This window comes from Falco naumanni, chromosome 4 (genome assembly GCF_017639655.2).
Source record: "Falco naumanni isolate bFalNau1 chromosome 4, bFalNau1.pat, whole genome shotgun sequence".
NCBI lineage: Eukaryota > Metazoa > Chordata > Aves > Falconiformes > Falconidae > Falco > Falco naumanni.
This window is the reverse complement of record NC_054057.1, coordinates 35,410,660-35,435,617: the sequence shown is the minus strand read 5'-3', so window position 1 is coordinate 35,435,617 and position 24,958 is coordinate 35,410,660. Positions and strand designations below refer to the sequence as shown.

Below are 24,958 nucleotides of genomic sequence, written 5' to 3'. Positions count from 1 at the left end.
CTGTGAGAACAATTAAATGATCCTATGATTTGAAACATTTATAATTTGTTTTAATTCATGTATATATTAAAAAAACATACCTTGTAGAGACCAAAAAAGCCTAAATCCCGTAATACAGTGAGGGCACTAACTCGTGGACCAGTAGTAATTTCTCCAGCCACCTGTAATCGAATCTTGACAATTTCCAGTGGATTGGTAAAGATCACTTGAGAACCTCCAGCCTGAAATTAGAAGTGGAAGACAATACATTAACTCGCTACATTATTTGCAGTGTACATCCATCCCATTAAATTCAAGAGAAGACATTTTTAATCCTGCTGCAGTCAGTCAAGCTATTAGCAGACAAGAGTTTTAGTATTAATTAATCAACTGCAGCTCACAAGGTAAGAAACCTACCCCCTCAAGAGATGAGTTGTCAGGAAAACCAGAGAGGAAGCAGGTCAGCCACTGCAGCACTCTGCAGTATTCAGACAGACACGAGTTCAATTCTTGTTGCAAGGATACATTCTCCAACACCCAGTTATGCAACACTGACAACCAAGAACACCGTAATGCAAGTAATGAAGTGAAAGGAAGAATTAGTAACTTAAGTAAAGAAACTGAGATGTGCATGCCAGTACACAGAAAGTGAAAACGTACCACTGAAGAGTAAAAGTCTGGCAGAAGCTTTTTCAGTTTTGGCGTGAGTTCACAAAACAAAGAACAAATGGATTCCAAAGACCAGAACTGCAGATATATTGTGCTTTTTTTTCAGACCCCACCGAACTACCGGTTTCAGTGTCGTTAAATGCTGTTTGATTCAAGAGTCTGAGCTCCACATCATTTGTGCACCGAGTAATAAGGAAAAGAAAGTCTACAGACTGAAGGATTCTGTTAATCAAGAACCGCTAGATGCTTTTAACATGTCAGCCTTGGTTGTCAGGTTGGGAAGACATCACTCAAACAAGTTTGAAAATTAGATTTGAAACACAACAGTGGCCAGCATTTCAAACTCCCCGCTAGTTCTTGTAAAGTTCATTTAATTCACAATATGTAATTGAGGGCATAACCTTTCTGTTATACTGACAGATCCCATTAAAAACTTGAAATGAGAAAAAAAAAGGTAACATGAAAGTTACCTAAGTGTGTGAAAACAAAAATACTCATTCAAACTCCATCTGGCCAAAATTCAACCGTGTCATTCTAACTTCTGTTAATGTCTTAATTATGTGGCCCAACAGCTATGCCCTTCTCTAGGTTCTGAAATCACAAAAACTATGCAAAGGGCAACCCTCACCCTCACCACAACAAAAAAACTTTTTCTAGTTTTTTTCTAGAAGGTAATGACTAAAGTGAAATAGGCTGCCTTTAAAAGCACTTGCATCTAGCCATGTCTACTATGTAAACACCATGTGCACATCTTTTTTAAATTATCCAAATGTTAAAAGAATTAATCATAGCTCAGATTAACTATCATTCAAAATAAAAAATATGCGCAGTAATATGGTTTAAATAATGTGCTGAAGAAATGGCAAATCGCACGAACAACTATTCTTGTCTACCACTTAGACTGAGCGTACACGGTGTGGTTACAAATTAAAGTCTTTACATAACCCCCAAAATATCCCAAATGTTTCCTATTTTGACCAGAAGAAGTATGCTCTTGTGTAACTCAACGGGTTTTGACTTTCAAATTGGCATAATTTAATTTAACTGCTTTTACCAAACCAGAATCCCGGTACATATATAACTGCTATTCTTGTTGCCATCAGAAATTAGGCTGATAAACTATTTGGCACATACATGACTTCAGTTTTGCCCTTAAAATGAAATATATTAAGTAACTAAGTATTCAAAATAAAAAATTACCTTTTACTTGTCTACTCATCTAGCAAAGTCTCAAAATAATAAAAAAATCCTGGAAAGGTCCTTATGGTGAATTACAGATTCCTACATAATAAACATTTTAGTCTATGTATTATAAATATTAAGTGTTCCCACATGCCAAAACACGTATTTTCTTCTTAAAAGGATAAAATCCCAATTGCAGGTGATAAAAGTACATTTGCAAGTTTGCTATACCACAGCCCTCCTATACTACTTAAAAACTCATACCAACTGACCTATATTAGCACAAATAAACTACTTTCCCTCAGTATGATATTCTTGCAGTTCATTGTGCCATGATTCCATGGGAAGCGCTCCTTTAATTTTCACTACGGGAAAACCATATTAAGACGTAAAAGATGTAATAATAATAATAATAATAATAATAATAATAATAATAATAATAATAGTAATAACAACAACAACAATAAACAATGCACCAAAACACTGAGCACTTTAAGAATCTATTAAAATGTTTATAAGTGTATGCTATAGTTAAAGACAGGAAATAGAAACATATCTGATTTTAACGGAGAAAAAAGGGAAATATTTTCTGACTTTAAGCACATGTAATTGTTTATGGTTGCATCTCCAACCCAGCTGCATTGACACTTGCAGTATCAGATATTTGTGGCTTTGCATAAGTGACACAAGACTTCCTCTGCTTCAGCTTTCTATTTGAAAAATGGGGATGCAATTATCTACCCACCTCACACAATCAAGTTTGCTGCATTCAAATTTCTATGAGACCTGCGTGCACTACGCATTACTAAAAAGGCTACCAATTTTGCTGCCTGCAAAGCAGGTCTGAAGAAAGACAATGGAAATTTCCAATGAAGTCTTGCTACAAAACTGTCCAGGTGCTAGCCCAGAACTCCCTGAACAACCTTTGTCCTCCTCTGAATTTGATCAAAGATACACTAAAAAAATCACATGGTGAATAACTGAGGGTGATGAGCCAGACAACACCTGACAGAGGGTCTTGGTAGGAGGGTTTCTACCACCTGCCTGCTTTGTGATGGAGAGGAAGGCTGGTTTATCAGCCTGTGCTGAGGCTTTTTTAGGAGTAACAAGTACAGTCGCCTGGTGGGGAGCTTTTATCACTCTGTTATTCAACCATCAATGCTGGCAACTACAGCTCCTTACCCTCAAAATGGGGGAGAAGCAACTGGAGACGGCTACTGTACTCTTTAATGAAATGATTTCTTGCTTATCTAGTACTGGTAACTCCTATTGTGTCATTCATCACCACAGTGTGCAAGTGTCTCATAAATATTAATGGTATTTCCTCCCAGTGCTCCTGTGAGGAAAGTACAATGACTCTAGTTTTACAAGAAGGGGATTTGAGGTAAAGAGGTTAATTGTATGTGTGTGCATCCCCCTAGCTCAAACACACACAACTTGTAAGTCTCCAGATACCCTGATCTCCAAATCAGTAGCTTGAATCACAATAGCATGGCCTCTGTCTTCTGAGTTTTTGCATATGCAATGAAAGAAATCTCATCAATCTATTTTTTTTCCAGTCTCTTCAAGGTGCTGGTATAAACTGTTATGGAAAAAACAGACCAAACATCAGCTCACCATAGCACCCTGCTCATTGATTCTGTTTGGCCAAAGGTTGAAGAACATTGCCTTCTTGTTTGCTAACTTTTGCAGTTGAAAGTGTATCTCATTTTAAGATTTTTAACTATGTTCTCAAAGGTCAGGATTTGAAAACTATGAGGCCAGAATACACACAGTTTAAGCTCAGGTTGCTCAGGCTTAATAATTTCTCCACTAAGTGTCACAAATACCAGCCTCATCAACAGTTTATATTAAGAGTTTCCAGTAGCAGCAGTTTTTCTGTACTGAAGTTACAAACTTGAATACCCTCAACTCTGAATTCCTTATCACCTTTTACAATCATTTTTAAAGAAACAAATGATCTGACTGTAAAAGCAAATCTATCACTTTTCAATTATTATCATGTGATTAAAATAAAAATGGCAATTCTGAGTTATTTATAGGAGTAGATACCTAGAGGTACTGCACAGATAGTTATCTATAAGGGCCCACAAAGGGCCCATATGATTCTGAAAGAATTTAACATTTGACCTAATCTCAAGCACTTACAGTCTGGTTTAATGTAACCAAGAAAATAAAAGGGAAATACCTCCGTCATTCAAGAACTTCTCATACACACATAGCTAGAAATCTGCACGCTTATAAAATGTTCAATGTGTTTTAACACACAGCTAGCTATGCATACACACACATGAATTTTTTAAAACAAGCTTTCTTCTTTTTTTTCTTTCATTTTTGCACTTCTTCAACTCTGTACTTGGTATGATATCACCCAACACCTCTCGATGGCAGTATAGTCTTGTACAGTAATACAGTACTGTCTATCACATGCCTCCTTCTACTTTCTTACTTTACTGAACAGAAAAGGGAAGTAGAAATAGTTGAGGTATTTTTTTTTGTCCATGGGGAAATAAAACTCACTCTGTAGTGAAAAACAAATAGTTTAATAACTACCACTTAACAACACTCCAGTTTAAGAAGTCAGAATGTTTTCTACTTCATATGTTCAAATCACTTTGTAATAAACTTTACTGGAAAATAAACAGATTTTCACCCCCCTCATTACACTAAGACAAGAAATTCCTGTTCTTTTTAAGGTTACTGCATTTTGTGCCTTTACAAGATTAGATAAGAAATGAGCACACAGGACGACCCTCTTAGGGCTTTCACATCTCCATTTGAAAGCTTTGGTATAGGTTCTGAAGAGCTTGCAATTGCTTGCAATTGCGGAAGAAAATTCTGTTTTCCATCCCAGAAGTACTAGATTCTTCTCCTTTCATCACTACTGACCATCAACTGTTCTTGTGCCTCGAATTAACCTTATTACCTACTTCAAATCATAGCCTTTTTCCTGTTCATTCAGGGTCAGCCTAGATCTTTCTTCTGCATCCCATCCAACTTGTCATATGTCACATTTAAGGTTTCATGGATGAATAAAGGATTACTACTGCTATTAGAGTGTTAATATTTCCCAACAATATCACCCAGGGATAGCAATTATGACAATTAATGGCAACCATTAAAATACATAAGCAACATATTATATAATTATCCAAACTCAACCTTTGCAAAATAAATAGTCTACAATGTCTCGGTTACTCATTCAGCCTACAAAAAGACAAGCAGGTGCAAGTTCCAAAATTTTTAGACAACTCTTTATTACATTCAGTCATACTGAATATCACACACGGTCCCAGGCCCTTACTCCTTGCCAGTTGCCAGATGCAGCTTGTTTTCCTGTGCATTTGCTAGCATCCATTAATTCTAATTAAAGTCAAAGTTCCTAAAGTGCTGAGCATTGTAAGACACAAAATAAAGGTTGTTCCCTGTCATAAGAAAAGATCTAAATTAAAAATGCACTCGAAGGGATGCAAGAATGGAAGAATTACCATCCTCATTGTATAATAAAAGGCAACTAAGACACAGATTCAACGATTTACCACAAAATCACATATTAACTCTACAACAGAACACGGCTTAGAAGCCAGATTTACGGAGTGCCACTGCAGTGCTTTAAAAAAGTCTTGGTGTTTGCATGGCAAAAGATCCCAAGAGCATCAGGTGAATTACGCTGAGCTGCTGCAGAGGTGATTTAGCTATGGACTTGCCTGTTACCAGAAAATCCACCGAGTAACAGACATCTGTCCAAAGTAGCTGGTTTTCTTACAGATTTCAAAGGTTTCAAAAAAACCTTAATTACATGGTGCTGTATGTCAAAGATAAAACACACTGGGTTCTCAAAAGCTTGGTTCTATGTTAATTATTTTTTTTTTCCAATAAAGCCAGGCTTCAAAAATCCAGACAAGCCATCTCATGCTATTTTGTGTCCTCTTCTCTGTGGTCCTATCTATACAGGATTCTGATAATGCTCTTTAGCAATGGGAGTTCATATAGTAAATACCTTTTCTTCAGATCACGAGGAGATTTCCTGAGCCCTCAGTCATCTACTTTTCACTACCTTGACCAGCCCAGCACAGAAACCGCTTTCATGCAGAACAGTGTTTCTCTCCAGCTAATCTTTCTTGCCTTCTGAGGACAGCCTTCTCTTGATCTGGCTAAGGTTTTACTTTGGGCAGCTCAAGCAGCAAATGCTGCTAGAATCACAGAGTCTTGTTAACATCCAAGTGTACATAAAATGTAAAGCAAGCTCCTTCAAATGCTCACATAAAAGTGCTCATAAATAGAACTGCAATTAGTCTGAACAGAAGAACGTTTCTGCTACTGCTTCAGACAGATTTCCAAGACTCGGATACAAGTTGTGACGATTGTCCTATAATAGTATATTAATGACCTGGCTAAACAGAAACAAACAGGGCTATGGTTTGTTTATAAGCACTGATCAAGTCCGCAGTGGGAAAAAAATTAAAATTGTAGATTTGATATTTTTCACATTATAGCTAATTCACCCCTCAGAAGCCTAGCCAAAAAATCAAAGTGGAGTCTACTTGATTGGCATTATAAAAGCAATTAAGTTACAGTCCTGTCAAATATGTTAACATTTGGCTCTGTCTGCTCTACTTGTCTATTTTGACTAGTTGTAGAATCATTTAATGATTTACAGACCTTTCAAGTCTTAAGACATGGTAGTTGTATTAAAACTGCGACCCATTATTTCTTGGTCACATCATAAATTACTGTGACACCATAAATATCTTCCTTTTTCTCCTAGAAAGCTAGATTTTAATTCCTGATTTGAGTTTGAGGCTTTGTTTTTTGGTGGTTTTTTTGAACCTGCACTGGTAAACACTAAAATATTTTACTGCCAGTAAAAGAAGTAGTAATAGGAGAAAGGGATGTGTAATAAAATATAATTGTCAAAAAAAAACCCAAAAACTTTTGAACTGTAATGTATGCTTATTTAAAATTCTGCAGTCATTATTTCTAATATAATAGGAAAAAAAAACCCACGTTTCAAATGGAAAGAATAGTAAATATGCCTGTTGGAAAAAAATAGGCTTTTTAAGAGTTCAGAATTGTTCAGTTCTGCAATCAGAAACATACCAACCTAAAAGCTATGCATCCCTCCTTGGTTTACAGTTTGAAAATTTTATTCTTTTTTTTTTTTTTTTTTTTTTTTAATGGAGAAGGGAAATGAAAAGGAAGAGGGGAGGGCAAGCAAAAGGGGAAAGCACCTCAATTCATTATGGGAAAATACCCTTGGAAAAAAAATAAAATTAACTAATCCAAAAGCAAAATTCAAACCACAGTGAAATCATGTTCTGCCTAACTCCTTACTCCTTTCAGGAAAGGCCAGTTTAAACAGGTATGACTGGGTGAAAATATCAGCAAACTGTATTTTAAAATATTCAGACCTGCAAGGAAATATGGGCTGAGGTCAAAGAAAAGCAGGATCTCTACAACAGGAACTTCCCCACCCTTTGGTACAAGCTCTTGGAAGGGCTATCATATTACTGTATGATCCTTCCCAAACTTCACTGTAAGGCTTACATCTAAGATCAGCTGAAAATTAATCAGAGACAATTAAAACAGAGCAGTGTTGATATACAATGGATTTGCAAACATGAAGTTAAATTTAAGCCCATATCTAGCTGGCTTTTTTTTGTATCAAAGGTTTACAATTAGTTTACGTTCTTTTCAGTATGCTGAAAATAACTACAGTTACAGTGGTTCAGAGGAGAAAAAGACACTTAAAAAATACCTAATTAATTACACTATATTTTGTTACAATATATTAATTATATTAAATACTTTAAATCTAATTAATTTAACAACACAAAATTTATGTAAAAAGAAAATTGCTTTAAATTTAATCCAGGAGGAAAAAAAAAGTATTAGGAGCTGCTGAATCTTCCCTTAAACAAGAAACATGAATGTTAGGCTTTTACAGTTGCAGGTAGAACTCCCCTTGAAAGTAAGGGAAGTTAGATACCCTGACTGCAGGGAGAATAGACCTCTCAGAACAAATCTGTTAAGAGTTCAAGGTATGTATGCCATTTGCTTTCAAAGCCAATATGAGCAATCATCAAGAAGACTGTCACGACTTAACTACCTCAATAAATGATACCAAAACTTTTCTGTGTGATACCAGTTCTTTTCTTTTCTTTTCTTTCAGATACACAAGGAGAGATTTTTTTTCCCCCGGCATACATAAATGCTCAGTTTCATTTTACCCATAGCTCACCCTCCCTTGCCAAACAGAACAGAATTTTATCAGATTTATGTTTCTGAGTAATGAAAGCAAGAATGACACCTTCAGTCTCCTTTAGCCTACAACTCTGAAATGTCATTTTTTGCAAACAAGAAGTGTGGGAATTGCAGTCCATGTACCCTCTGCCTCTACTGAGACGCCACAGAGAAAATGCAGCTCAGATGTGGACTTACCTTTATTAGTTTCTGAAACATAAAATAAATGTTATAAGTAGCTTAATAAAACCATTTGCACTTGATCAGTTATTTGGCACAATTCATCTGGAATTTCACATAGTATTCCTTTATAAAAATTAATTCTGGGCAAGATTTTGCACCTTCTAGATGAACTCCATCTTAACTGTATCTGATTTTTACGTTCCATAGCAGAGCTGAGGTTGTCCAAGCAGGTCCAATATGTTTTAACTTTATTACGATTACTATAAAGTCTCTAGAAACATGCCTAAAATTGTCTTGACAACTTAAATAGAAGCAGATCTGTACGGGGTCTGTAATTGTACTGTGCTACATGATTTAAACTGGCTAATAGTGAGCACACACTGAGCAGCTGGGAAGGAAAAGACTGTGTGTGCTCAAAAAGAGGAGGGAGAGCAGAAGGAAAGGTTAATAAAGCAAAATGTTTTTCTCTTTTCTTGCTGAAATTAAGCCTCCGATCTACCTATGTAATCGTATCACTGTATGCAGACAAGGCAACATATATTATATAGCTTTTTTCTTTTTAGTTACGCTATAATACTTCCAGTTTTCTTAATATTTTGTGTGTTTTATGATCACTCTTTATTTCGCATCTTTGCATCTCTTTCCCAGTTACTTCCACACAATGTAAATCTTTCAATTAAATGTGGAACTGCTTTATTTAAGGAACTAAGTAAAATGACTGTCTCATCTAAAAGCTTAAGTGTTAAAGGCAATACCTCAAAATCCCAAAAATATTATTTTACAAACTCAAGCTTTCAATTGGTTAATATAACTCAAAAAATAAGAATAATGAGCAGTGCCGTATCAAAAAATCAGGTGACTTTTAACAGAAGCTTTTAAGTGAATTAAGTTTAAAGGAAGCAAGCAGCTAATCTCGGTATGACTAGTTATTATTTTTTATTTAAAATATAAAATGAACTGAAAAACAATGTAAAAAAAGCTTACAGAAACTTCAAGATTATGGCCACTCTAAAAAAAAAGATTTCAAGTTTTATTTACTGCTTACTCAAGATCATCCTTTTATTAAAGAATCCCTGAAGGTAAGTTACAGCATTAGCAGAAATGAAACCTAGCATATTTGTGCACTTTTTCATTCAAGGAGACTAAGTCAGATTTGTGGTTCAGATGCTCAGCAGATCCTAGCTCTACAGTATCGTTACACTATGTCTTGGAACTGAAGCTTTTTACCAGTCTAATAACAATAAGGGCTATATAGGATCCGCATGAGTGATGAGAGTGCTAAATGAACAGCAAAGACCAGAGTTCATGGTGGGTGTCGGGCATTGTGCAAATCTGGAAGTTACATGAATTTGTATGGGTAACAAATACCATAGTCAACAGGAAAATTTCTTACAAACAAAGGAGATGGAAATTCAGAGTTAACAATGTTCATAACAACCCTCCCTAAGATCCTGTATAAAAATATAAAGGTTATAAATACTTTTAAGTATATTCTTGGGGGTCTCGCAAAAAATAACTTCAACCGACTTATCACTTTCATCTTCACACAATAAAAAGCTATGAAACAGGCTGTTAACTGAACTAAGTGCCACAAGGTCACGAAGCAAAAGATCTATTTTCTTCTTTCTTTTTTTTTTGTTAGGGAGAGAAAACAGTTTACAAAACAGAAAAAGACTTGTTCAAATGAAACAATCAGCTTTAGTTACAAGTGCAAAAGTCAGTCATGGGTACTAATTCTCAGTAATTATGATGCAAAGTGAACGCCTTGGGGACTCAAAAGTCAATGCCTGGCAATGGTTGGGCAAACAGCAGAGTGGAGCTACTCGGGTGATACTGACCCTTTCAAAGCCCTTTGTGTTACTGAACAACCTAAGCCATCCAAGCATCTGCTCAATTCCTCCCTTTCTTAGGTATTAATGCTATACTGTACTCACAGGGTTGGTATTTAAAACATCAAAATCTAAAATGCATCCCAGCACACAGCTATTGCATAGGCCGTGAATACACTCCCAGGAAACAAAAGCACAGAAGAAGGACAATTTAACATGTGTTTGTAACACAATCACAGCTGAGAATTGGATGTGGAGAGCGGAAGGTGATAGGGCATGTGTCTTTTATAAAATTCATCTTAATTGGCTGCCCCTTTTTAGACTCTAACACATCACACACTCCTGTCTTCTTGCCTCTCACGTAAGTGATTACTACATCGTGAAATGAGGTAAAAATCGAAGGCTGAAAATTTTCAAAACCATTCAACGGTGTCCTTACCGTTCCCACAGTGAAATCACACGTTTCACGTTGGCCTAAATGGGGACAAAAAGTTAGCCCGATACAATGCTGAAAGCTACTGGAAAAAGCCTGTCTTTTCACCTTATATTTTATGCATATATTTACACCATGAGAGAAAAATTCACCCCAAAAAACTAGGCAACACTTGTAATGAGAGTCTCTGTTGCTAGTCTGAATTGGGTTTAAAATTACAAAAAAAGCCCAAAGACCACCTGCAGAAAAGGCAAGTTGCAACCCATCTACCTGGCACTGGACTATGCCCTTAAGTGGAGCACTCCAGTTAAAAGAAAACTCAGGGCATTCTGCCACTGCACGTCTACTGCTACAACTTTATGCAGCATCTCATTGTTAATATGTATTTCAAATACCAAATAGGACAAGCCAACATTTACAGCACATTTAAAATATGTCTCAAACCACCTATCTCTTAAAGCAGATCCTTAGTTTACAATGAACTACTGGCAAAAAGCTTGCTGCAGCATTCTCATGAATGACAGGTCTCTGTAAAGAGTGCTTTTTGTACTGCATTAAAAAATTCACAGCAGTCTGTAAAAATAAAAACTCTAGATCAAATGACATTTTAAATGAAAATTTTGCTGAATTCTCTATGGCTGCTATGTTCATGAGACTTTTTATTAGTGTAAGGGGCAAATACTTTTTACTCTGCAAGCACTTTATTGCATTTTTCCTTCATTTACAGCATGCTTTTTATTTAGGGCTTTAGAGACCCACATTCTTCTCTCCCTCCCCTTCTTTTTTTTCCTCCCCTGAATGCTCCTAAAGTTACAGAACAAGGGGATCCTACCTGGCAGTCTACAACAGGTCAATGATCAAACAGAAGGAGCAGTGAGACAGCAGCCAAATCCTGCCCCATCTCCTGAGAATTACAGAAAGCCAGGGCTTCTCAGCCTGCAATGCAACTGAGCCACTGCACCCTGAGGCTCAGATAATCATAGTATGCTCTCTGCAAGCACATACAGCACAAATCTCCGCACCCAGTGAGGTTAAGACACAAGCATTTGTTTTTAAGTTGCTGCTCTCTGTAGTTTTTGACACAGGTAGAAGCTGCTTGAAAATGTGACCTCATCTGTCTTATGACAGCAGAAACAAAGATAGATTGAAAATATACCAAAATTGCTGTGCCCCAGTGATCAAAGCTGGTTTAAATAAACAGTGTTCTTTATCTGTAAAGTGCACTGGTCTTTGAACAACTATTCATTTTACCTAAAGTATTTACATTTGCCTGAACAAAATCAATACACCAGATAAAGTAAGCTGTAATATGAACAGACAGAACTAGACCAAACCATGAAGTATTATCATTTACCCAGTAATATGCCAGTTGTTCATTAAGATACTACTTTGTGCAAGCAAAACACTCTTAAATACTTAGCGGGTTTTAAATACAGCCTACACTCAGGAATGCATTATGTACTGAGTTAACATTACACAGCCTACGTCTGCTATGAACTCAAAGAAGCATGAGTAGTTTTTGCCATTTCAAAAAGCCAGTATCACTGCAAAAAGTGAAAATTAGTGGGTGCAATAACACATCAGGAAAGAAGTGACGTGGCAGAGTGGGTGCCACAAAGTAGTAACTAACTATTAACTTCTGGAAAGGTTAGCATGAATCCTCTTCAGGCTGTAAGCTACAACCAATATGAATAAAGACACATTCTTTATTAAGGAAACAAACTCTAAGCTGTGAGAATTATACAGCGCAGTTAAAAGGCACGATGCACAGAAACATTTACCCTTTCATCAAAACGGCTGGCCTATCTAGGAAAGAACTGAGATGCTCTAGTAGAGTCTGCTCTTGAACCGGATCTGTGGTTAAACAGAAGCCTTAGTCCGCACAGTTAAACTTACACAGTGCACTTTCATCAATCTCATATGAAGGAAATGAAAGATACTTACACAGCCACCAGCAAGAATTTCTGCAGCCAGTGGGACAGAGCCATCTTTAGTCATAAACTTATCTCTCACAAAATCATTAACCTTAAAAAACAAACATTTATGAAAGGAAAGATGATAAATTAAAGGGTCGGAGAAAACACTCATCAGCTGCAAATTGTGTGCAACTGATACATCCATGAAGATAACAAACTAACAGATATCAAACAAGTCTTAGATTTTATTTGAAATACTGTAAAGCTGACTACATTTTTCTAACAAAGATATGCAGCATAATTCAAACAATTATTATTGGAAAACAGTAACAATCACTAATGAAAGAATAAAATTATCTGAAAATTAATGATAAAATAATTTCAGATTTTAGAAATGCTCATTACATTTACAAATGCAAATGTAATTTCAAATTAATATTAGAATGCTCAATAATAAATTTTAACACAATAGTAATTCAATTAATAGCATTGAGTACCTTTCTTTTTTTTAAATGCATCCTACTAGCTTTGGTGAATACTAGCTTATCAGTGAATAACCAATACATTAGGACTGGGTTATAATAAGAAATTCTTCAGTGCCTTAAAATCATTCAAGAAACAACAAAATTACAGAAGTAAAACGCTTACAGGGAAAAAAAAAGCATGCAAGCAAGTTCCTTTCTTACCAAGACTTCACTACATGCTCATATTATCTCTTATTGCGCTAGATTTAAACATACAGGACCCACGTGGAGATAAAAAAAAAAGCCCTGCAAGTCCAATAAAGAATTACTCATTTTTGCTATGAAATGAAACCAAAGGCCTGTGCTATTTACAAACAAGCAGACAAGCTGAACAAGTTGAATAAGCTTGTTATATTTTGAAGCGAGTCCAAAACTAAGTTTTCAGTAAGATTCTTAAACTGTACAAGCATATATCTGCATGTGACTTGTATGCCACTGTTCACAAATCAGACACACACAGTTGCTTTGTGCTTTTTGTAATTCAGTTTGCATCAAGCAAAAAATGATAGAATACACTCTACCATGTTTCTGACACATTAAAGATAAAAAAAATCCTTAACACACTAATTGTACTTAGATGAACTTTACAATGTGGAGAAATGTGAAAACAATCCATTTGCAAACTTACAGTAAGTTTTATGGCCTTCTCCGGTGCTACTCCTAATAGCTGCGGTAACAGACCTGCAACATGGAAACAGAGAATTCAATTCTTTGAGTAACTTGGTTTTAACTAAACAAATCAACAAATATATGTAGAGATCACCACGCAGAAACAGCCAATTTTTACAGTAATTTTGTGTTACTATATTTAATGACAGTGCTTAAACATTCAATTTTGAAAACAAACGTTGTGCCACCCCTTCAAGTGCTACCACTGCCTGTATGTATTTGTTACTTTAGCTTTTTTAAATCTGTGATATTAGCTTACTTTACACTTAAACATTAATACAGATTTGCCAACTACATTTCAGTACTCTGTCCTAAACCAACATCTATTTTCTGCATCTTCACACAAAAATTAAGAATTACTGATTAATTTTGTGAGATACACGATGCATTCAATGCAAATCGTGAGCGCAGTACCTTTTTCTGGCAAAACCAATGGCATTAGATGGCAGGACCCAAGAGGATAGGAATCAAAATAATGCAAACCATTCAAACATGTATGACTGCATTCTTGAGCTCTTTGCCCAGCAAACTCAACAGTTCTTAAAACAAAAAAAGTTTTTCCCCAGGTATGGAATTTCCTATTTTATTGTGTTAGAAGTGATGCACTACAGAACTGGAAGCGGGAATCTCCATCAGCTTCACTTGCTTGAAGTGAATGGTTGATACTTTGTGAATTTTTGGAAAACACAACCTACAAATACGCAAAGCTTACCAACTAAGTCTGGGGCTAGAATGGTGTTGGCAAGCATTCATCAGCATGAAGAAACTAGGGCACTATTCAGAAATGCAAAAAAATCACCTTAGCTAGAGTTCCTGATGCAGACCCACTTTGTTTTAATAACTCAGGCAGCACCTTTGGGTACCTTCTACAAAACCCGGCATTTTCACCTCTCCATGGTTTTATTTTTGGGGAAAGCTGCCAATCAAGGTTTCAGCTCTTAAGAGCTAATGTGCCAAAAAGCCTTTTCCTGAAGAGCTAAATGTCAGACTAAGAAAGAGAAAAAACATATGTGCACTGGATTAGTGTATTATTCCATCCTGCTACGATCCATCAGCTTCACTGGTTACTACTGATGCTCTTAATAAGGAAATGAACTTGGAGAATATAACTATTTGGCTTGTGGCAACAGGAGGGCCAGTCATATTTATATACTAATGCCTTTAAAATTTTGCACCTGTATTAACATTTTTGTTTTTCAAGTGTCAAAAAGAGTAATTAATTGCATATACAGCTGATATACATACACATCTAACATTTGCCCAAGACAGCTATGTTGATATGGCTGAATATTCAAACAAAAGAATACACTAACACCCAGTTCATACACAGTTGCTCAAAAAAAGAGATTCTGCAGAGTAAGTTAAATTCCAAGATTTGAATTTCTCAAACAGTTTTAGTTGCACAGGTGACTTGAATTCAGACTTCAGTAAAAAACCATTAAGACAGTCAAAACTGTGTAATTAAATACTATGTTTTCTGTAGCACTATGAAGAAAACACAAGGACATACAATGAATAGCGTTTTTTTTTTCAGTTTTAGCCTTATACAGACAAAATTATCTTTGTAACTGCTATGATACTTACGCCTTACTATAGGACATGTATAGCTTTGTATAGACATTATGGATAATGAATCTGTATCTTCAGAGATTCCATTTACTTTACAAGCACACTATCTGATCCTAAACCTAATCCAGTAGAATTAGAGCAGGTCTGTAAGCAGACATGTCATTCCAAAAGAACCTGGAGATCATAAATTTTAAAATCACGTATGCATGTATTACTATACCTAAGCTGTATGTAACATGACTTTGAAGTTACATCGTATCAAATAAATTACAGAAAAAGACATTCTAAAATATCAAGATACAAAATCATAAAAATAGTCCAGTTGGAGATCTGTATGAACCTCTAGTTTTGGAAGCAACATAAGCAGGAGAAATTTTCACTAGATTGATCTGAAGATGGCCTTTTTACTATTTCTCATTTTTCAGCTCCTAAGGCTTTGCATTTCTAAAGGCATTTGTAAAATCACAGGAAAAACATGTTTATCTTGGCACAAGTTATTTTTTCCCCATATGCTCCATTCCTTTTGAACTCAAATCTGAATGAAACTGTTACAACTCAAACCTTTCCATAAAACTTTAATGTAGAAGAGAAAGATTAAACAGAAAAGGCAGATGTTACAACACCCCCAAGAAAAAACACCCCAAAAACCCCAACTGAACAATCAAAACTCCAGCGCATTTTCTCTTTTTTTTCTCCCTACTGCACACAGAATTTTGGTATATATTTAGCATTATATATCCAGCAGCTTAGGAAGGTAGAGGGACTATTCATCTGCCCTCATACCTATGTAATAAAGCCATCTGTAAGTGGTACCTGTGCATTCTAGAGGTTATGACCATCCAAACTAAATTCTCTTATCTTTATTGTTTTGATGGGAGCCCTGAAACACTGTTGAAAGATTTCTGAACATGATAAAGGTGGTAAGTTTTGGAAGGAAGAAAGCACATCAAGGTACACATATGAAAATGTCATTTTTCTGTTGGGGTTATTCTGACATGCTAGAAATTTTTCAGTGTTACTATTCATTAGGAGATCAGCAATATGACACATACACAGATGTAGGACAGGCTTAGAAACATCTGACAGTGTCTCAAAAATGTTATTCTCTGACGCCATAAGTGGCATACGTTTCATTTTGCAGATAGGCAGCCTGCTAGTACAGTACACAGTAAACATGTTATTCAACCCATTTTCATATATCCAAGGCTTTTTAGTAGCAATTACCATGCACCACTTCATATTTGACACACTGTGTAGCAGGACTCTATGGGAAGGTGAAGGTATATGGGAGAGAGAGCACTAAGAACTGTATTCCGTTTACAACATCATACAAGTTACTTTCTGAAACCAGTCTAAATACATTGTGAATATACGTGCAACAGCTCATCCAGCCCAGCTGTAGTGCTTGCATCTAGTAAAAAAAAAAAAATCTTATTTGGCTGAAGTATTTTTTCAGACATCTAACACTGAAACTTCAGTTTTACACTGTGCAACAGATGTGATTTCCCTTTCATATTAGAAAAAACTGACTGTTGAAGGAGTTGTTGCTCAGTGTAGGTAAAATATTTGAAAAAATTTGGACATCTGATAGAAAGGTGGCAATGGAACATTGCCACATTTTTCTATTACAGGATTCACATGAGAAACTGGACAATTAATACCAGTTGCCATTCAAGCACAGCTCCCTCAACTGGAAATGGAAATTTCCTGAATTTTGTGCTCTGACTTGGGTAGGAGTAGGCTTGTACTTCCTTTCTGCAGAAACGGTACTTCACTGCATACTTCTGGAGGAAAGCTTCTGCCATGGTCTTGTATCATTAGCATGGGAATCCAGAGTCATAATGAAGCTGGATGATGAATGAATGATTAAAATCTAAGATTAGATGGCATGTGGAGTCACTGCAGTGCTAGAAGCACCATCAGAAGAAATTAACAAGTTCCTTAACAGTTAATGATCACCGGTGACAGTGTCTTCCACAGCATTTCCTGTCTTTTTCGTCCTCTGGGAGAAGTGGCATTAACAGCATGGCTACTGAACATTTTCATGAACTACATTTTATCTCTGGTACTTAAATTTCTCATAAAATTTCTATCAAGTATAGGTGAAATTACTAGATGCATTGCCTAAGACTGTGAATTATTCTGTGACTCATCAGATGGACTTCTGATTAAAGTTATTATTAAGAAATGTAGGTGACCTCATCAGTTGGAAGAGATGTTGACAAATCACAGCTTCCAAAATGTTCATATATTTGCATATATATAAATATTGTGATTTTCTAAATACGTATTTCAGGTATAAATGTAGACACAACAGTAAATTATAGGTATATGAGATGTGTAGTCTTTTCAGCCACGCTGAGAAAGAGACAGATTAAAAATTTAGTTCAGATGTACACTCTTGAAAAAAAAAAGTATCTAACAACACAGCATTCAAATAAAGCATATTTTAAAGATTCTACAGAGGTTTATATCATGTTTGGATTTGGTGGTTTGTTTTTCTTTTAATCAATGTATCTTCCCAGTGGAAAGACTGATTTCCTTAGAAACAAACCGATATTAAACAAAATTTAGTCGTCTCTTCATATCCACAAGATGGTGTAATTTATCCTTATCTGAAATGGTGGTTTAGAACATGGTGGGTTTGTCCTTTGAAAGTTTGGAATAAAATAACGATACAAAATAGAAAAACCAGTTCACAGGATGAAAATATGTGCCTTGTATCAAAAATATGTGAAATGGCTGAGTTCAGAGTAGGGCTTATAATTCCTGCTTGCTTTCTTGCAGTGTGTCGTGACAAAGGGACCACTGCTCCTAATGTTTCTACTGTATTTTTCAAAAGGCTTGTATCACTATTCAGCTAAGTGGCAGAACTCTACCAATGACTACTCCCTCCTCCAGTGGGGACAAACCCCCACATTTACTTAACTGTGAATACACCACAGTGTAAGAAAGAACACCAGTTACCCATGAGCAGCAAAAAGTAATGTGCTCTGTAGTTTGTCTTACCTAGTGTAGTATTTAAGCCCAGAACAAGATGATTCTCACTCTAAGTTTACTGCATTAAATTGGGTCAAGATACTAATCTATAAAAAGTTCCTTTCAAATTTTCTTGTCCTTTCAAGCTTAACTGGAAACCTTTATTCTGCACTCTATTGCTCAGCCTTCTCCCACATCACCTCCTTAGAAAGCAAGCAACAGCCCGAATTTGTAGAACTGCGCAGAGGAAGCTCCAGATTTTTAAGCAGCTTTCTCTATTTGACTCTTTTAAGAAGAGAAGTTAAATAAGGGTGCCCTTCAAACAGAGAATCTGCAGAAACATAGGTCTCAATTTGCCTCTGAAATGATGGTGTTCTTTGCCATCACGCGATTTCTACTATATAATCCAGAAATGAGATTATTGCCCAGGGCTTAGAAATTCAGCTCCACAAAACTGAGATTTCACTATTCCATACTCCTTGGAAGCCTGAAAAGTAGTAAAGGGGATGGGGAATGGGAGGATAAGCTATACTAACAAAGGTTCCTAGAGTTCCCCATATTTGCCAATGAAAAAATCGTTCCAAAAACAAGACAAGTAAATGGGAGTTAAGAATAAGCATTTATGACATTTCAGAAGGGGTTTTTTCCAGGTGGAAAAAAAATCACTGTGCTTCAGAGTTTTGGTAAGACAGAAACACATAACAGTGGAATTATGCATATCTGTTTTTTCAGGATCCTGGAAAAAGCAGTCATCCATTTGCAGGGAATACATTTTGTTCTTTAGCCAATAACTGGAACTTTTTATGATTCTGATTGCTCTAATTCTTACCAAATAGAAACCATGTCAATACTCTTCATTAAATTATTAGGCCTACTCAAAAAATTGCCTCAAACTCAGTCAATAATAACTGAGCGTTCCCATCTCCAATTGTGCTGAAATAATTACAAAGTCTGTATTTTGCAGAGGAGCTACTTAGCCAACCTCCAGTAACTTGGGTCATACGTTAAGAGTGCACATGTATCACACCACTTACTTTTAATGCTGTTCCACATGTTGTCTTACAAACTGTTACTTTTTTTCAGGTGCATATAGCTTTGCCAGATCAGAACGATATTTTACTGAAATCCTCCATTCTTTATTTCTGACTCAACTGCTTTTAGCAATTAATTTCTGTCATTACAATATTCTTATTTTCAAAAGTTAAAAGAAGTTTCTAAGCAAGCGGGCTAAAAATGAGATCACTAACAGAAGTTTCAAATCCTCCCCAATGAATATGCCAGAGGGGAATAAGAGATCTCAATAACTGGGATACCAGAAATATAATTTGCTTTACCTCTGTGACAGAGAAGAACTGTAGTCTCATGCAGTAGTTCATAACTCCTTATGAATACTTCTGCATTATCTGAACTTACAACATTGATGCCATAACTGGGACAAGGACAAAATAAATCAAAAAAGCCACCATGTAACTGCAAGCACTTACCTAAGATACCCAAAGTGAGGATGATTTACATCCTGAATAGAGTAAATGAGCTTTTGGAGCTTTCCCCATTGACTACAAGGGGAGTTTGGAGCAGCTAACTTCGTCATTGTGTGTATTGGTTACGTATATAAAGCTAAGTGGGTTGAAACCCAGTTAATCTCTCTGGCTGACTTAACAGTGACAAGCTAAGAAGAGGTATACATAAGACTTGACGACTGTTCGCAATGATTAGTGAAGCACATGCAACTGGTTCAGAGAGACGCTTTTGTCACAAAAGATATCACAAAAAGAGATCTGGTTAATAACAAGGTACCATATTTTCTCTATATTTCGGTATTTTTAAATAGAAAGAAAATAGATAAGAAAGAACACTGAAACAAAAAACTAAAAATGGATGATCTAACTCCTTACCAAACGGGGCAAAACATTCTTGGTGGTACTAAGGACTACTAAAGAAATTAAAACTTGACTAGCAGTGTATTTTTTCTGTAGGAAATTGCTATTGTTGCCCTATTGCTGACAAGGAAGGAAAGGACAGAGATGTCCTACAGAAATGTTCTCATTACAATGAGGTTTTAATTATCAAGAAGTTTGCATATATATTATCATTACTTATCATTACTACATACTAACTTAAACTTACCTCTATAGAGCCCAAAGAAACCTTCATAACGTAGCACTTTCTTGAAGCAATCAAAGCTGTTTTTATACATAAGTTCTCCCACGAAAGAGCCTGTAGAGCGCTGGTTTTGCATTCGAGTTTTTACCAAATCAATTGGGTAGACTGCAGTGGCTCCAACAGCTGCAAAATAAAAATCAAGCTATAAGAAAACAGGATTTTGCATTTGCAGTGTTTGACTGCCACTGTCATCTTCCACATTTACATCTCAAGTATCAGTTGATACCTTTTTCTCCAAGATATATTCTAGATACTTTAAAGTACCTCCCACAGTTTTAACCAAAAGCACTTCCTGGCCCTACCTCATTATTAATCTGATTCTTCTGAAACTGGTTTGGTGACAAATCAGATAGCAACACCACCTGCAAACTCCAATGGCTTGTAAATTCCAAAACTCTTTTAGACCAGATGACCCCTTCCTCTTCAATCTTATAGTCATCCCATCCCTTAGACACAGCTCCAAGGGAAGACAGAGAAGCCTTCCACACTTAAATGAAAGGCAGAAGGGGAAAAAGGGCAGAAGAAGAAAAAACCCAAACAGAGAAGACGAATACTCTTTTGCTCAGCCATGACTAACCTCCAGCAACTGAACCAAGGGCAAACCTGTACGCTGATTCTGCAATCTGGATGAGTATAGGTCGAGACACATCGCCTGGAGCTTTCTGTCAAGGCAGGATTTAAAACAAAAGGAAAGAAAAATAATCAGAATATCGTATTTGAAAAGAATGTCTCACAATCAGACAAATATAAGCATACAGATACCTGGAAAAAAATCCCACAGTACACTGGAGATCTTGTTTTCCATTATTATTGCTTTTCCACTGATTTCTAAGTGCCATATAATGTAGCCTCTTCAGAGTGGAATAGCAAAGAAAAGAAAGACTGATACTACAACAAAATTATACAACTCCAAAATCAATGGTCTAAATGTGCATATGAGGACACACATATTGCATCTTAAGTCACTCATTGTCTACAGCTAAAAGCAAGTCCAGTTTGGAATTTCTTTCTACTGTTGCCAAAACCAGGTATACATATTACTTCTCAGGCCATCAAAACAAGTATGCAATCATTGTTCATACATATTAGCTAAAGGAAAATAACGTTTCATAAAGGACCCCACAATTTCATTTTGCTCACCGTCTGTGACTGCTAGATTCAACCCAATAAAAAATAAATTTCAGAAGAGCTCCAGATGTCAAATTGCTATCTAATGAAAGAATTGGAAAAATAGAAATTCTGCACGGGCGTTAAGCCTTCCATACTTACTATCGCTTTTTGTAATTTTTTTTAAGGATACTAAAAATAAAACAACAAAATAAAAACATGGATGTATTTTTTCCTGACAATGGGTTTAGGTTTTAGCTAATATTCCAAGGTAGGTAGAGCTGGCCTGAAAATAAATTGAAGGTATCAGTGTAGCTGAAAATCTTTTCAGTCTCAGCATCAAGCAGTTGACGTTAAAAAGGAACTGGATGGAAAAATAAAAAGGTAGGACACATATGCAGAAGAAATGGTAAGATTTAAACAGGTTCATATGTCCTAGCCTCATAAAATGGCATAAATCATACTAACAAAGACACTGGCCCCAAAGCTAAAATTGAAGAAGCTGCTACTTTCAGCACCACGTCTTTGGCTACATTTTACTGCCACCTATTGTAACTGATGTTACTTGATATTCAGTCCAATGCAAATGCTTTTAACTCCTTTAAGGAGTCTTCTAGGAATAGATGAGCTTTTGGGAGCCAACTCATTTGAATTCAATCCAAGACAGTCAACATTTAGTCACTGCTCAAACAAACAGAAAACCGCCACCCTAGATACTGTCTTGGAGCAGTGGTGGGGGCGTTCACATGTAGGGGAGGGAGGAGAAGAAGAGAAGCAAAAGAGACACATGGGTACACAGACACACAGGCCTGGCTTACGGCCTGGTAGTCCTAAAAATGTAGCCTGCATCAACTCATTGTGGTCAAACTGGCGTCTCTGCACAGACCCAGAGCAGGAAAAAAAAAAAAACCAACAAAAAAACCCTTGGTCTCACAAGACACAAAGTTAAGACTGCCTTAAAATAGACACAGAAAGAAACAGAAACAGAGAGCTAGTTTTAAGTCTATCTGTATAGAAACTTGTGTCAATGAAAACATAAGATATGCTAGAATAACATGAAAACTAAAAGATCAACAGCTTTGACATTTGAAAACCACTCCTCTTTCTTTTTGCCTCAAACACAACCAAACTTCATTCGCTGTTGTGCCATCGAAGTCAATATCCTTTAGTTTCTGGAAATGCAGAGAACATTAATGCTTTTACTGAAACTATGACGGTAGACTATCTATCATCTCTATTTCGAGACTCAGCAGAGCACAAGGCAAAGCAGAGAATATTCTGAAGCCAGGGACAGCATGTGTGTTCAGAACAAGGGCTGCCATTTTAATAGCCTATATGCTGAATTTGCCATCCATACTGGAAGCAGGAAGTCTTCTTTCCTCATTAAAAAGAACAGAGAGTAACAGAACCACAAAACTTTAACACCTTAATTAGGTATACACCTAATATTTACTGGATGGCTGGATGACACTCACGTACATTTTATCTTTCCGAAGTAAATTACATTTAACCTGTCAAAATGCAGGCCAAGAGAAAGGGGCAAAGAGAAGAGAGGGAGAAGACATGACAAGTTTTTAAATTGATGTTTTAAATTAACAAAATTCTAACAAGTTATTCCTCGCAGATTATTACAGAACACATGAGAGAAGCAACTTGGCTGACAACACAGGAGAAGTTTGGCTATCAATTTACCTGGCACTGGAAACAGGTAATAGCATCATACTGGCTTCTGTTCTTACCTGCCTCTGAGCCTCAGCCAGGTTGTAGGGCAGTGTCCCTTCCTCCAGAGGAGCAATTCTTTCAATATCAGCTAACGTCATGCGCCTGAAGAAATTAATTCGGCTTAGTGTTTGCTTAGAGATGGGCTTTCAGATCACAAGAAGTTACCTGCATGCGGCTACTACACTACACTTCCCTGTTCCCCAACACCACCTCCCACTCCTTCCAAGGAGAGGAGAGGAGAGGAAAGGAGAGGACAGATAATTCTCCACTTACCCCCGTGGCTCATATAGATCTGCTAACTGAAACAAGATGTCAACTTCCATGGGTGTAACCTGACCAAATTTCTGAGCTGCCAGAACAAACTCCTCTGCAACAGAATAAGAATATAGAAAAAAAAAAACAAAAACAAAAAAAAAAAAACAACGAAACAACAAATCGAACCAGAACAAATAATCCAGAGCACCCCAGAGTTGTTTTATATTTTAGTGTTAAGTAGAAGATGCTGGTGGGGGAGGGAGAAGGGAATAAAAGTGACCCACCACAAAAGTGCTCCTGCCACTACATAAATGTATGTTTTAAATGGTCTACACTTCATGCAAATAAGTACAACACTCTGGTCTGAAAGCTTAGCACTATCAGCAGGATTTAGGATATCTGACATACGGAATCAATCAGTTGCAGGTCAGAGGGAAAAAAAATTTTAAAAAAGCAAACAGAAAAAACAAACCAGGAGTCAAGAGATGTGGAACTTTTCAGGCATAGTCCCAGTAGGCCACATTAATGAAACTTTGGCATTGCACGGGGTATTATCTATAAAAGTGGTTAGATATAGCAGATAACATCTTGTTCCAAGCTTGTAGATCAGCTTACTGTGCCGCCAATACAAGTTTATGGAATTCTTCAACTACCCTTGAAGGTCACTTTAATAGGCTGCCAATTTGGCAGGAGTCCTAGGAAGTTTTTTAAACTTTTAAATATCTTTACATGCTTTCTTCACCCTGCCCCCACTGCCAGTTTACTAGGACCTTTTTCTGATTGAAACAAAATGAAAAACCTGGAGGGCGGACTCCAAAAGCAGTGTACAAAACCGAGTGGTGCACCAAGGAATGCTAACGAGGCTGGCTTTCTCCCCCTCCCATAGATTTAAAAGTATACAGATGAGGTCGTTCCCTCCACCCACCCCAACCAAATGCTCAAGGATACTTCCAGACTGCAATCATTTTTACCAACCCTTAGTGACTTCCACATCTTTTCTATTTCCAGCCAGAGTACTGTAGATCTTTCTAATGAGCTCCATGTTGTTAAGGAGAGAATTAAATCCATTAAAATAGGAAAAGCTGACCTGATGGGAAGTGGTACCTCCAGCAGCCTAGAGTAGAGACAGTAAAAGAAGAAAAGAGAAAGGAGACTGTTACAGACTAAGAAAAATCTGGAAATAAAGGTTTTCAAACAATGTTATTTTGCAAGAGCAACAGTAGCACTTGCTCTTTAAAAGGCTTGCTTTAAAAAAAAACCAAAAAACAACACCCTGCAAAATAAAGAAAACTATGGAAGATTCTTATGTTACTGAAACTAATCATAACCAGAATGTAAAACTCTCCCCACCCTACAAACCTAAACAAATACATATGCAGGATTATAACAACATAACCAGTAGTAATTTACAAAGTTCAAGTTTCAGTACTGCTTCAGTTGGAAATGTTTCATAAGCTGGCTTATTTCTAGTAATGAGGAAATCTACTTCTACATGTAAAGTATATTACTATACAGAAAATTTTAACAAAATCAAAA

General features: G+C 36.4%; 1 protein-coding gene across 3 annotated transcripts in view; it reads right to left on the bottom strand.

Moving 5' to 3' along the window:
* The window catches only part of SLC25A13 (solute carrier family 25 member 13), a 101,584-nt gene that overhangs the window by 17,982 nt on the left and 58,644 nt on the right, over positions 1 to 24,958 (bottom strand). For all 3 annotated transcript variants that reach the window (XM_040590229.1, XM_040590228.1, XM_040590227.1), the window contains 8 exons: positions 24,398 to 24,536; positions 23,441 to 23,534; positions 23,185 to 23,269; positions 20,916 to 21,000; positions 20,303 to 20,461; positions 13,587 to 13,639; positions 12,463 to 12,543; positions 81 to 221 (listed from right to left, as the gene is read on the bottom strand). In XM_040590229.1, the coding sequence (XP_040446163.1) occupies positions 81 to 221; positions 12,463 to 12,543; positions 13,587 to 13,639; positions 20,303 to 20,461; positions 20,916 to 21,000; positions 23,185 to 23,269; positions 23,441 to 23,534; positions 24,398 to 24,536 (837 nt within the window). The remainder of the gene's footprint in view (positions 1 to 80; positions 222 to 12,462; positions 12,544 to 13,586; positions 13,640 to 20,302; positions 20,462 to 20,915; positions 21,001 to 23,184; positions 23,270 to 23,440; positions 23,535 to 24,397; positions 24,537 to 24,958) is intronic.